The following is a 14,683-nucleotide window of genomic DNA, read 5'->3' on the forward strand; positions in this document are numbered from 1 at the left end:
ATCTACATGCTGATGAGATAAAAGATAATACAATACAATTCTCTGGTGCTATACATCTGTAAAGACATCTGTTGGCTACACGTGCGAGGACTCTCCTAAGATCTCGAAATGTGATCCATTTAGATCCCACGAGGTATTAGAATTTTGTTCACCTTTTCCTTTTTTTCATGAAAGCTTTTTGCCCCTTAAGTCTAATGCCTGAGATAAGGCAGGTCAAGCTTGCTTAAATCTCACAAGGCAACTTGAATGTTGACAGAATTGATTCCTCAAACGGTCCTATAATATACTTGCTTACACTGTACCCCAAAATCTTGATAGTTTGCCTTCCCTCAAAATATGATTTCATTAAACAATTTGATACCTCCAATTTCTTGTATTGACATTGATAAAGAGAAAGCAATTCTGTGTAAGAGTAATGCTTCACATACCTGGTTGAAAAGATGTTCCAGACAGCCATGAAGTTTGTCTTGCTTGTCTAAAGGAATCCTCATATCATTGGGAAGCTCATCTCCTAATAAAGGAAAGATGAAAAGCTTTTAACTGTCTTACAAACATAATCCGTGATGAGGCCACAGATGACCCAAGCACACCTTCATACTGGAGTAGGTGAAAAATGATTGCTGCTTTATCTCTAATTCATAGATCAAAATACTCACAATTTTTCATATAATGCAAATGTCCAATAACTAAAGCAGCTTATCCCTGTCTAATACCTCTTCCATATTCCAAATTTACTGTGGTTCATTAGAAAAAGAACAAATCTCTACCCTTCTCTTCTTGTGATTAGTTTTGAAGAAAGCACATTTGCAACTTAAACATGCAAGTGCTTATAATCAGCAAAGACTTATCAGCTCTGCTAAGGGGTCTGGTATGAGAAATATGCATGTACCTATGCAAATACTCACCTGATCCCATCTCATCGCTGCCCAGGTAAGAGCTGTTACTCCGTACACTGGTGTACGACAACACTGAGTCCCGGTTACTGTTACATTCACTAGAAAGAAAAGCAAAGAAGGTGATTGAAGAAGAGCTGTTCTTACACCCAGTCTCTATCGCTCTGGTCTTATTAACGCTGCAGTCCTCCAAACTAATTCTGTTACACATATACAAAAGAAAAACTAATTACATGCAGAACAACCATTAAGCAAGGCCTCTGGGCTGGCATGGTAAGATGATGTCTTTTTCCATTTGCAGTGACCACTCAATGCTTAATATATTGCCTAGATCCTATAAATAATGAAACGGGACTTCCCACCACAGACCTTATCTGGGTCACATCATTAAACATGTTCTGAGCATCAAGGAGGGGAGAAAGAATTAAAATCGATGAGATTGAATCTCCACTAAACTCAACATTCATTACCAATTCTCAGGCTATTACAGCATCCAACTCCAGCATATATTGAAGCTGATATTGGAGACGGGAGAGGAGATGTAAGGAATCTATACCATCGGAGAATCAGGCACCGCAGATCCTAAAACTATCTCAGGAAGCAGAGGAGACACTACAGTTGGCTTCACACCAATGTTGGCTCATGCACACCTGGAAAACTCTAGTATGAATCTCCACTGTTTAAAGTTCACTTTACACTGATTATTACTTTGTAAAAGTAATCAAAAAGGCTATGGATCTCAGTCTGTCCCCCTCCAATTAAGTGACACTGTGTTTTTAATGGTACAAGCCCAAAACAAAGCCTACAAAATTCTCCATATTGTCTCTTCCTCTGTTTTTATTTTAGACTGAGATGAGAGAAAAATATAAGAGCAATTGAAAGAACCCTAACCTTCTTGCCTGTCCTTTGTTAATGCTATCATCAAAGAAACCTATTTTTTCTGAAGAAGATTAATACTTGTGGCAGCTACTCTGCAGCACAAACCCTTATGAAATTTGACATACGCCTCCAAATGATCCCGGAGAAAGGAGCATGGCTAATGCAAACAAGATATTTTCTTTATCTGTAATTTGCTTAATTTTGTAGCTCCTCAGTAGTTTTTCAGATCAAAAACCATCAAAATACATTTTGTTCCCTCTTGAATAACCATTATCTGTAATATATGCTTAATTCTCTGCCTCTGTCTAATAAAGATAAGACAGAATAATATTTCTCACATTTATGTGTAAAATTTTGGAACAAGTGACAGACCTACAGAGACTGTTTTTGATCGCACTTTGTTACCCAGAATAGATTAGCCTCAATTATGGAAACCGTTTAAACTAAACAGTGTTCATAAATGGGATTTCTATTAACAGTGAAAGAAATTCAGCACATTTCAATAAAAAAGCTTCAGAGCACATGTGCAGGTGTAAATCTAGCACAATAAATAGATGCCACAGATCTCAGCATTGTGAGTGCTGGTTCTGTTTCTTCACTGACTTCCTATTTGTTGTCCTTGGAGATGTTCAGTATTCAACTGGACAAGACCCTGAGCAACCGATCTTGTTGGACCTGTTCTGAGTGAGAGGCTGGACCGTGTGGGCTCCAGAGACCCCTTCCAACATAAACTGTTCTGATGCTGTCAGTTCTGCAGTCCTGCATGAATGTAACACATTGCTACTTGTACTACTACAAAACCAACAGCAAGTAAAGAATCGGGCTTGTAGCGTGGAAGTTTCAAAGACGCGCCATGCATTCAGGTTACTCTAATCCTCCCAGCTCACTGCAAAGGGTCTTTCCTCCTTTGCACAGGCAAAGTCCTATGGCCTTGCTATAAATGTAAAAATGGCCTATTAAGGATGTAAAATTGCAATGGTCAGACATGACTGCAACTTGTTGTTCCATTTCTTCTGAAGCTGAGTTTCCAAATGTTTCCTCCCAAGAAAGACAGATTTGGAGTGTAGGAGATTTCCTTTGGTGGCAAATATTCCTGGAGAAGTAGCAGTCAATCATGTCCCAAAACCAAGATTTTGAGACACCTGAATAAACATTTGCATTTGTGGTTTCAAAGGCCCATGAAAAATAAAAAACTCAGTGCCCGTTTCTGTTTCTCAGTGTCTTAGAATTTTGGGAAAATTGTTTGCAGAACTGAATGGAAACATTCCTTTGCAATAGCGGCTATTATAAGACCAAGCAGTCTGCAAACTCTGCTGAGCTTCTGTACTTTCCAGTTATACGATACCGAAAGGGAAAGTCACACCAGACTGATTTATTTCATTTTATTCAATTTTGTAGAAGCATTGGTATTTTGGCATTGTCATGAGAAAAGTTTTTTTGCTGTGTGTCTCCATGGTAATAAATGTAATGAAATAACTATAGCTAGTGAATGCTTTACTAAGTGAACACAGAATAACTGACTGACTGGAAAATAACACTATTTCAAATAATCAAACTCAGAAAAACTAGTTCTAACCTTTAAGAGGGTTAGGGCTGGGGTGGTATTTTCAAGGAACTAAGGGAGTAAGATGTTTAATTCCTGTATGTTTCTTTGGAAAAAAGCCTACGGTGTTCACTTAGGGGATGCAGAGCTGACACCATGACTGATGCTCGATGTAGTCTATCTGGAAAACCTCAACTGAGACTTTCAACAACTGTCAAAAAGCCAATCAGAAGATCTTACAATTGTTCTGAGGGTCATCAGATCAGCAAAAATGCAGTGTCCGCTGAAGGTCTGTCAGGTCTGCTGGGTTTTGGTGCTTTCTACTACTATACTGCTCGTTGTGATGCGAGCAGCACAGTTCAGAACCAGGCAAACCTCAGCCCAGACACAGAATTCTAGACGTCGTAGTTAAATAAAGCAAGTGCAGCAGCCTCATATTTGATGTGCAACTCTGTTCACGTAATCCCAAGAACAGAAGAATTCTTGGGAACAGAAAAGCTCTGAGAAAACACTCGTAACAGGAATGAAGATACACCTTGGGGTAATCTGGACCTCCGCTCTGCTAGGACTCCTCACATGGCTGTTCATCGTTCCTCCTCACAGAGCCCCACAAAGAGCGGTGATCCTCATGGCACAGCAACAGATGCACACTTGCGTCAAAACTTACAATCTCATTCTCTTCGATTGCTTCCTTTTCACAGACGTTACTCCACGGACACTGTTCAGATTAAGATCACGTGAAGTCCTTCTGGTGAACCATGGAGAAATGCACCATGTTCATGCACATGTACCACACTTCAGAAAATCGAAATTGATACCTGGTCATTTTAGTCATGCAAGATGTACCTGCTGGTGTATGTAAATAGTGGATAATCTGCTCTAGAAAAGAATCCTCATCTATCAATTTGTCATCTACTACTATAATATTGAGAGAAAATGAGACAGACAAAGATGAGGAAAAGAGCTGCAGGTACTACAGCATAATTTTAGCAAGAGTTCATGTGACAATTGTGTGGTTTTGGGTAAAAAAAAAAACCACACAAGGTCCTCCTGCTTATTGAATCCATACCTGGATTAGAGCTTCAAAACATTATATTAGTAAGGTAAAAGTGGCACAATCTTTAGACTGACCTGTAGGAGTCTCTGAAACTCATTGTGTCGTGTCCAGAGTCTTCCTGATCCTCCTCAGAAACTTTGAAACAGACCTTCTTGATTCCACCGTGCTCAGCTTTGTCAGGATCACTCTCTTCTGTTCCCAGGGAAGGTGGAGATGTCTCGTCAGTAGATGGTGGCTCACAGGCACCACCTTCTGTAGGTTCTGTTATGGTGGACAAAAGTCTGCAAAAGTAACACATACAGCTCTCAGGGACTGGTGGGAAGTCTCACAAATGAGGTATAATGACTCAGGATGGAATTCACCTATGTGAAACCAAAAGCAACCTTGCCAGCATTTTACATAGACTACAGATATGTAAAACTGCGAGCTCTGAAAGGGGTTCATTGAAGTCCAGGAATCTCAGTTCACAAAAGGCCCTGTTTCCATACGTACCCGAACTTCATGAGGTACAGCTTAATCACCGTAACCATGGTGGCCTGAAAGGGCTCTGTTCTTAATTCACCAAAGTCCCCACTTTCTCCATCCAAGGTGCTGGGTTTCTCCTCTGTGGCAGCGCCTCAGCTCGCCGGCTCTACCCAGCAGCTGCTGCCCTTTCTTAAACATGTTTAAGCCAAGGCTCCACATGCTTTAACGGCCAGCTGAAGTTTTGGTGTACGATGGGCTGTTCTTTTTTGTTACTGGGATTCCTGGAAGTGGCTGTGAGCAGCTTAGGGCAGCTTATGGCCTTCTCCCACACAGATCACCCCTGCAGCCCCTGCTACCAAACTCCTGCCAGTTATGCACAATACACAGACGCACTACTCAAATCCTTCCTTACTGCTGCTAGGAGACCCATGATGAGAAAAAGAAAAAGAGAAAAAGAGAAAAAGAGGAAAGGAAAACATAGGTGCCGCAGAGGAAGCTGCCTGAAATCACAAGTTTTGCTTAGTCTGCCTTATGACAGACAAAATCTCAAAGGTAGGGACTCCGTATGGAATTCCAAAACTGCAGGTGGCACCAAATAGATTCTTAAATTGGAACATATAGTAAGTGAAACAGTGGCTGTTGAATTCAGGTAGACTTTCAGGAGCAAAGGACAATAATATATATACTGGTAGATCTGCACAGGAGTAGGTTTGACACAACCAGCAAGGAGCTGTAATGCAAGTGCACGTGTGAATAGGTGAGCGTAAGAGTACGACAGCTGGGGCCGATAGGCACAACCCGTTTTCTGAGGTTAATGCCTCCGTTTTATCAGAACTGCTCTTGGCACTGCATACAGGATCCTTTACTCACTTATTTATCTGAACGACATATTGCTTCATTTCCTTCACAGCAATGTCAAGTTTGTTAAAAAGGTGCAAGTATGAGTCCTGTATCTCCCGATCTTCCTGTTTCAGCAGAAAACTGAGTCCCCTTTCTTCTTGAATTGTTCCTCCATTCTGCTGGCCAAAGCTACCGTCAAGATCGCCATCTTCTGGGGTCAGACATCTCCAGGACGGTGCAGCCATAGTGGTGATGCAATGTTGAGTATATGAGACTGGATTTACGGTACCTACTAAACATTGAAGGGTCTAGTTAGTATGGCTCCCATGACGTTCCCCACTCCATCCCAATAATGATAGTTTAGGACAGGTGGAATTTTAACAGGAAAAACAAAATGTCACAGAATTATTTTACATAATTACATTCTAAGGTAAAAACATTCTTTAAAATAAATAAATAAAAAAAGTTCTTCTTTTCCTGGCATGCCAACAAGATGTTTTGAATTTACTGCAGTCCAGAAACAGGTTAAATTAGGGAAGTCCACACATGTACTCATATAGGCAACATGGATAGTATCTAAAAGCATTTGTTGAAATGTTAATGAAGTCAGGTTCTCAGAAATTGGTCTGTGTTATTATTCCAGCTTTACAAACATTTACACACACATATATATAAAGATATAGGATTAGGACCTCACAGAAGATAAATAAAATTCCTTTTCATTTAAAACTGCTGACAGTTTTGGTATGGTACTTTGCTAACCACCGTAGCTTACACTAAAAATACTATGAAATTTTAATATCTTCAAGTGAGCAGGGCTTCTTTATCGACCTCATTTTGAATAGTCAATGCCATTCTTCAGAAGATTGGTTCGTCTACACTTCCCTGTGTCTCTTCCAAACATTCCTGCACTCTGACCTTCACAAGACAATGAATCAGAAGCACATTAGGTGAGATCATGATGAAGAAATGTTGGAACTCAAATAATCGGGTTGTAGCATAAATGCTATGTAGCAGCTATTTGTCAGAAAATAGATCCCCTTGACAGAGTAGAGACTTTCAGCTCCCATGGATGGAATTTCTTTAGTAATGACCAAAGAAAACAGCACTACAATCTGATTGACTCATGCTTTCCCCCTGAACGTAGCCTCTCTTCACAGCACTAGCACTACTATTAGGCCCCATTCACTTTTCTTTTAGTCAGTAAGTCACCTCTACTAATTGCAAACAATACTCCAGGATACTTAAATTATCATGAGATGACCACACTGCTTTAGCCAGTAAAAACATCTGACCTGAAGGCCCTCTGTGCATAAAGGCATTACTATTTTACAACGCAAGGAGGCTGTCATTTTACTATAAAATTTTAAGGAAGAAAAAAGGGTACTGGCAAGACTATGTTTCTTTGGAACTTCTTTTGACCTTGCTGAGCAGTGGAAAGACACAACTTTTTATGCAGATAAAATCAGTATGATTTGGAAGTTGATTTTATCACCTTGTTCTGGATCGAGGCCAATAATAGAGGGTTTCCGTCCAATGCGAATGCTGAACGACCTCCCTGCTGAGGTAGTGTTTTTGGGGTACGATACCTCCATGAGGTTAACATGGCAGTTGGTGGGGCAGAAATCCATGCTGTTGAGGGAATGTGGTTCCATGATGGCTTGCTTGAAGGCTGGGCTCACCTTTGTTTTCAATTCATCTGCAAACTGGGAGAAATAAAGCAAGCATGTGCTACTTCACTTGCAAGAAATTATGATGCAATACAGACAATCCTTTTCCTGCCTCCTATTCCAGAACCATATGATTTCTGCTGCAGCTGGAATAACACATTAAAAAAAAAAAAGCTCATAAAACAACAGATGAAAGCAATTAGCTCTACCTTCTAGGACTCTCTTTTCAAACAGCTCAGGTAATTGCGCACAAAAGCACACAGTTTGTTTGCACTACGATACACTGCACTTATGTTCATGTTAAATCAGACACTGATCATTCTGTTGTCATATTTACTCACTGATACGGTGGAAATGAACCTGCAGTAATATGTTAGAAGCCACAGCTCTGACAAGCTGAAAGGAGTGATTTACAGGTAAGGTCCTTTTTCCTCAAAACTTGCAATTTCAATAACTTGCAGAGCTGTTTTCATGCCTCTAGGACACCTACCTCTAACGCAGCTCAGATTCATTAATAAAGAATACTAAGACCCAGTTGTCCTGAGACTTCACCGATAACTAGTAGTGTTGTACCTCTTGGTAGTTTGTGAACCTTCTGCTAATGCTTTCCAGCTTAGTGTCACAGATTTGCCGGAATTCATACTGGGGCATGGTGGCCACAGCACTGCTTAGGGATATAAGTCTTTTGCAATTCCTTACGAAGTGATTGTCCTCTGCAGCAAAGGCCTCTAAAATCTAAACAGAAAGAGAGGATGTCAATGATATGAGACTTGACAGTGAGGGAAAATACAGTTTTCTTCCACTGAATAAGTGGCAAAGCCCCCATGTTGTCATGGTTGCATAAAGCTGCCTTCAGAACAAGTTGCCTTACTGCCTGAAAATCACTGTCGTGTCTAATCCCCAGAGTCATAAAACATTCCTCAAAAATTTTTAGAATAACTGAAATGGACCAAAATATCCCCTGTGCACTATCAAAGTTACCTGCTCTGGCATGCTTCCATGGGACATAGTAATAATGTTACTGGGATGTGACAGAAACATTTACTGCTAGCTCATTATTTTAACAGATGACCAAAATACTAAGTGCACTGCTGCTTTCCAATAGCAGCAGTTCTCCTTCCTTCCTTTGTGACCCATCCAGCCTATCAGACGGTAAAAAGCTGCTTGATTTTCTTCCAAGGTAAAGCAAATTCTTGCCTGAAAAGATTAATCTTGAGTATCAGCAAAGAGCAGGTTACCAGACAGATAAAAGTGAGAATTCCACAGCTGAGGGCTCCCCTCCCTCTACCTCAACAGCTAGAATCCTGGAAGCATTTGCTGACTCGCTCGTACCAAACGAGCTGTTATAACGTGGTGCATTCCAATGAAGAAAACTCCGGGCAGGGTTGAGAAGACCATGTGCTACCTCATCTGAAGAGCCAAGCCAAGCCACCAGAGAAATGCCTCTATTTTTGGCTTCCCTGTTCTGTTTAGGAATGATGCTGGCCATGTACGTTTTCCGGTACCTTTGCAGTGAGATTGAAGCAACCTTTTGGTTCCACAATTTTCTCCAGGACAAAAGATTTGATTCCTGCGCTGCTGACATACTCGTACACCACCCCATGCTCCAGGTGGGTGTTATCCACAGTCAGGCTAATGAGAGGTGTTTCTTCACCGATGATCAGTGGAGAGCTGTTGGTCTGTGGTGTCTGGGCTGGAACCAAAATAAGTCATTAGAGGTGTTTGGCAGCACGCATGAATACAGGCACGCACAGGGAAGAGAACCCTGTTGAGAAGTATTAAATGCAAAGGCACAAAGACACAACCTTTGGCTCAAGGAGTCTCTGAACAACATACTGCTAGAGGCTGGGAGGATATTCTGAGGAAGACATTTGCTCTTGGCCACCACTGGAGCCAGTGACAGAGGTTTAGACAGCCCACGTGCTCCAATCCACATTCTGATGTTCTTCCATGTGTGCATGCACACATCCGTGCACAGGACATTACTTTTAGTTCTGTTCAGCATTCAGACACACAGGCCCCAGCAGAAGCTTTCAAAGGGAAGTGAAGGATGTTAATCTCAGAGTCTTGTTTGTAATGACCCTCTGGAAGACTGCCACTTTTCTGTCCAATTTTGGGAAATGCTCCAGATGCACGTTCTGCACAGCTCTAAGACTGAGACGGCAGGGCAGGGGTGGGGGGAGGAGATAACATTTTTTGCACACAGCAATGCTATTGTCACCAGAGAACAGATTTCGGTTATAGTCAGGTTGAGATTTGCCAAAGAATTGCTCCCATGCCTCTACCAGGGCACTGCTCCAGCTGCTCCACTGTGGAGCTGCATTGTGTGACCATTAGATTCCCAGGCTCACCAGACCTTAGATGGGATCGACAAAGACGTGCATGTCTTCCTGGAGAAGTTGCCAATGGCATTCAGAGACTCTAGGCTCAGTCCTTTGGATTTAATCCGGATTCAGCATCCTCCCCCCTAACATCTACTTTTCTGAATAAGCTCTCAACATGAAGGAAAGCAGTGGTTTTTATGAGTTACACTTTTCTAAGTTGGAGGAAATACATCTACACCTTCTGCTGACACAGTGGTAACATGCTCTGAAAACTTGCTGAAATCTTAATCTTTAATCTTAATTCACAGAAAATGTAAATTATTCTAGGTGGAGTTACTTGCAGACCTTCCCTCTCCAGCTGCTACTGCCCATAAATTCCTGGTTTGCAGGGGCTACCAAATGATTCTAAAAATGCTGAGCCTTTCCATTCCAGAAACTGGCTCTCTTGTAAAGATCAGAGAGTCACAGGGGTATGACTTCTATGTGTATCTCATTTTTTAATTCTCCCGAATAAACTACAGCATAGGAGTACTTCCTCTGGCAGACCTCATCCTAGTATAAAGCTTTACTAAGACAAGAGATATTCTACAATAATAATTACACTTTATATTTCTACTGCAATTTTCCTTCCTGAAGTCCCAGAATCTTCCCTAGGTTTCCTTCCCCCATGAGAATCTTTACCTGATTCCTGTTGGCTGTTTTGAAGGGGATCCAATTCTGCACCTCCTTCCAGTGAAGAGTCGTCTTTGCTGGAGCCAGAATGACTGCCGTTCAGATATGCAGTGGATGCTGCTTGCTGAACTCTGTCCTCCTCAGCATCTTCATGTGTTCTGTACACCCACTGGTACAATCCCTTTCAAGAGATACAGGCTTCAGCTATGACCTCAGTAAAAATGCCCGATCTCTTTATGTTTGGACTACAAAGGTGAATCTAGCTATCAATTTTATATCTTCTCAGTTGGCTGAAATATCAACATTCCCCCAGCTTTCCTCTGAACTTCAGAGAATATAAAATCTAGGTCAACATCTGGGTGAACTTCTAGTCTTAGCAATTATAATATTTAGTACTGTATGCAGTACATGAATTAGCATACATATTACTTGTAGATGTTTTGCAACTATAGGCAACTCTAATCAGCTCCCTCAGTTAGACTAGGACCTTGGCATGGGAGTAAATAAGTCAAAAGAGATACGTATAAGTTGTTTTTCTCAATATTTAGTGAGCATAAAAGCACAGAAGAAGGAGGGGACAGAAGAAGGGCAGGAATGAATGTACTTCCTTTGAGGTTTTGTATTCATACCAGTGCTTCCTGTTGTCTGGTCCTGTAGGCTGTAAAGTGCTCCAGAACTTCCGTATAATTTCCATGTGTTGCATTATTCCCATTGACTTTCAAAATACACTGCCCTGGATGAAGGCCTACAGCTGCAGCCTCGGAACCTGAAAAATCAACAGGAGAGGAGTTAGACAGCAAAGCCATCTGACTGTGGAAGAGAAAACTGGAAAGTTTGCAAGGGGTTTCTGGTTAAGAAGAATACAAAGGAAAAGCTAGTTGAATGCTGTCATGCTTTTGCTACGAAGTATTCCGAGAGCTTTGTTGTGTAAGGAAAATATCACGCATCTATCCTTCATATTTTCAGTAGTGCTGGGAAAAACAGAGACCTCCTAGACCTAAATGCATTCATGCTAGAAATTGAAATTCCTGTGGGAAATCATTTGGGATTCTTTTATGGCTCTTCTAGCCTTATGATCACATGAGCTGAGGCCTTGCTTAAATGTAAACAGTTATATCTGTTTCAGCTTGTCGCACTTGAAAGATACAGAACACTTGCATGTTATGCAATTTGCCATGGTCTAAGAAAAAGACTATGATGCACTTAAAACTAGAGTAAGTCCAGAGTGCAATAACCAACCTCAGTAGATGTATTCCAGATTCACGTGAACAAGACTCAGACCCAAATCCAGCTCCTAGAGATCTACGGTGAAGGTGATTAACTTTTTTAAGGCACCATCATTTAAAAGTCATCCCGTTTTATTCCAAATGCAATTTGTCTTTTGCTAGCAAAAGCCTGAAAAAGGAGAATCTTTCCAGCTGGCCCTTCCAGTTTGCAGTCAGACTGTTAAAAAGTGGGTACAGTGCTGTTATGAAAGAGCGTAATAAATGTGTCTCCCCGAGAACACTGTCTGTTGCATTTGGGTGCTGCTTGTTGTCTGTATAATAACTGCACATATTTGGATATATGTATTTGTTCTGAAGGAAGGAAGTGGTACATGTCTGAAAGGTCATATTTTCTGCATCTGTTGAAAATAAAGGTTAGAGCTGTGCTTTATTTGCAGCTCAGTTCACATTTCAGTGACAGAAGCAGTAAATATCTCTGTCAAACTGCATTTTCTCTTTTTAAAAAGACCAAGGAAAGCAGTTTGCCTCTGTCTTATATGGGTAATTTATAGCAGTATAAGCCAATGTAAAGGGAGAAGTAGTCTTCAAGTCTTATATCATACTTTGTGATGTCCATTGAGAAACACGAGCTGTCTACCAACCTGCTGATCCCACAGCACATTCACAACTGCGGTGATGCAAACTGTGGCTGACCACAGGCAAAAACACCGAGGAAGCAATAGACAGCATTGCACTTCAACTTTGCCTCAGCCACCTCAGTTTTTAATTTTTATTCCCTGTGGCTGTAAAGCTGTATCTTAGTAGCCTTGGAAGAAACAAGGTTAGGATCACTATGCAAGCACATTTCTAGCTTACAAGACCTCAGGTGACAACGCTTTCTCAAGAGTCTTTCCGGAGTATTGCGAATTGCAGTATCCCCAAGTTTCTTCTACTGTATAAGTAAGTTATTCCTTGATTTGTGTTGACGGGATTAGTAACCCAACACTCAGCTCATACTAATGATACCATTTTCTTAGACTGTATTTAGCTTATAAGCACTTTGAGGCATGAACTATCTCGTTATTCTATGGTTTTATATATGAGTGCAAGCCTTCTCTATGACAGGGGTTCCTAGTCATTATGGTTATTAAAATAAGTTGTCAGAACTTGTTTAGAACAAGTTTGACAATGCAACCTGGATCTTTCTTGATTGAGAGATATATACACATACACACAGACACTTTATATACACAGGTATATATATTTAGCTGTACTCCAAGCTTAACTACACCACAGGCTTTCTACTTACCTCTTCCTACTGCATGAACATATGGTGGTGCTGCTCCCCGTATCTGAAAGCAAAGTGCTTCAGGACAATCTGGGATTTTAATAATCCTGCAGGTAAATCAAGGAGAAGAGAAAGCAGCATTTTAAGTTAGGCTGCCAGAGCTCTGGGCAGTTCTAACAGCATCTTTCCCCGGCATTCACAAACATGTTTTGGATTAAAGAAAGCACCCACATAGTTTACCAATAAATAACAAATACATAGACCTGAAGAAATCATCCACTCCATCTTCATTCTCCAAGGCAGGTGATTCTGTTCGTTAATTAAAATTCGGCATTTCCCAATTTCTTTCATCTTTAAGTGAATAACACAGGACAGAAACTTTCTACAGTATTTATATTCCCTTTGATTTCTAGGCAAACTTCAGTGCAGCTCTGCTGACTTACACCAGCTGAGGGTCTTTTCCATCAAAAAAACCAGACTGCACAAGACATCCTGGACTAGAATTTAGCATTAAGTGCTCACTGAGACGTTCAATTCTATGGCAAATTCTGGGATTACAGAATCTAATAATGCACAAGACATTAACAGGGCCAAGCCTCATTATAAGATACAATAATGGACCGAAAAACTGTAAGGGCTGATATCTTTAGAGTCATCCAAAAATAAGCCAAGCTTTAATGGGGTGGAAATTGCTTTCCCTTGGACATATATTAGTCTGAGAGGCTTCACACCTGAGACAGAATGACAATCCTTGTGATTCAGTTCTGTTTGTGCACAAGGAAGCCAAAAGTTAACTGCAGTATGAAGAGAATACATCCTAACTTGTCCTGGAAGCACAAGGTTCATCACTGAAAACAACCCATGACTCTTGTATCTCTTTCATTTGTCATTTGTTTTCCTATTGAACAGCTTCTGCGTAGCAAAGTGTTTACAGAGTTTTTGCTACAAATTGTAGAAGAAATATTTAGTAATCAACATTTCTAGATAATCTTTGCTGCCTGCCCATCTTGGCACTTACTCTTTTGATTTGGTGGCTACCAGAAGCCTGAGCGGCCTTCGTGAGCAGAAGGACTGGTTTAAGATGGTTTCCACTTCTGAAAATGGGCGTAGGAATATTAAGTCCTCATTAATGGAATAGATTTTTCTTCCCGTCTGCAGGCCAGCCATCTGCAAATGAAACAAATACCACAGAAAACTTTGGATCATTGGCAGCATCTCTGAAAGTTCAGGCTCCAAGGTTCAACTGTTCTCTACTTAGGGATGTTCCTAGGATTATTGTCATATGGAATACTGTATGTACAGTGTAGGTTCATCAAATCATTTGTCACCCTTGAAGTTGTTTGCATTTACAGAAAACAAAGAGATTTCACCAGTATCTGTACAAATATGCCACATTACTTATATACATATATATACATATATCTTTGTACTATTCTGCTACAATTTTTTTAATAGGGGACTACTAAAAAAGGTGACTATATTAAAAAAAGGGGACTAAAAAATAGGGGACTGTAATAGACTGGCTGCAATATCCAGTGAGATTCAGAAGTGTGACTTCCCACAACTTACAGCTCAGGCACAGGGAGCCAAGAACATCGTTTTCAACCACTAGGCATGCAAAACCAATCTATACCTAGTCACATAAGTAACCTGTTTTTAAGTGGTGATAAAAACCCGTCTCTGCTTTAAGTGAAGTACTGGCTCTTCATCAGCCTAAAAAGTCACACCATTTTCATTTTAATTTCTAGCTTTTGCACCTAACTTTAGTTATTAGGTCATGGTCACATCAGAGACAGATCTGATGACAGAATCAAGATCTCTGTCCACTCTGCCCACTGTACAATAAC

At 40.7% G+C, this 14,683-nt stretch overlaps 1 protein-coding gene across 3 annotated transcripts in view; it reads right to left on the minus strand.

Annotated features, from left to right (window-relative positions):
- PREX1 (phosphatidylinositol-3,4,5-trisphosphate dependent Rac exchange factor 1) overlaps nucleotides 1–14,683 on the minus strand; it is a 172,686-nt gene that overhangs the window by 14,176 nt on the left and 143,827 nt on the right. For 2 of the 3 annotated variants that reach the window (XM_087749782.1, XM_087749780.1), the window contains exons 18-28: nucleotides 13,855–14,003; nucleotides 12,858–12,943; nucleotides 10,973–11,109; nucleotides 10,353–10,524; nucleotides 8,853–9,040; nucleotides 7,921–8,082; nucleotides 7,173–7,383; nucleotides 5,708–5,969; nucleotides 4,447–4,653; nucleotides 906–994; nucleotides 429–511 (exon numbers count right to left, since the gene is read on the minus strand). In XM_087749782.1, the coding sequence (XP_087605908.1) occupies nucleotides 429–511; nucleotides 906–994; nucleotides 4,447–4,653; nucleotides 5,708–5,969; nucleotides 7,173–7,383; nucleotides 7,921–8,082; nucleotides 8,853–9,040; nucleotides 10,353–10,524; nucleotides 10,973–11,109; nucleotides 12,858–12,943; nucleotides 13,855–14,003 (1,746 nt within the window). The remainder of the gene's footprint in view (nucleotides 1–428; nucleotides 512–905; nucleotides 995–4,446; nucleotides 4,654–5,707; nucleotides 5,970–7,172; nucleotides 7,384–7,920; nucleotides 8,083–8,852; nucleotides 9,041–10,352; nucleotides 10,525–10,972; nucleotides 11,110–12,857; nucleotides 12,944–13,854; nucleotides 14,004–14,683) is intronic. The other variant, XM_087749781.1, reaches the window with a different exon arrangement.

The sequence above is a fragment of the Nipponia nippon genome, unplaced genomic scaffold (assembly GCF_047370975.1).
Source record: "Nipponia nippon isolate SJK-2023a ecotype South Korea unplaced genomic scaffold, ASM4737097v1 scaffold_13, whole genome shotgun sequence".
In the NCBI taxonomy this organism is placed as follows: domain Eukaryota; kingdom Metazoa; phylum Chordata; class Aves; order Pelecaniformes; family Threskiornithidae; genus Nipponia; species Nipponia nippon.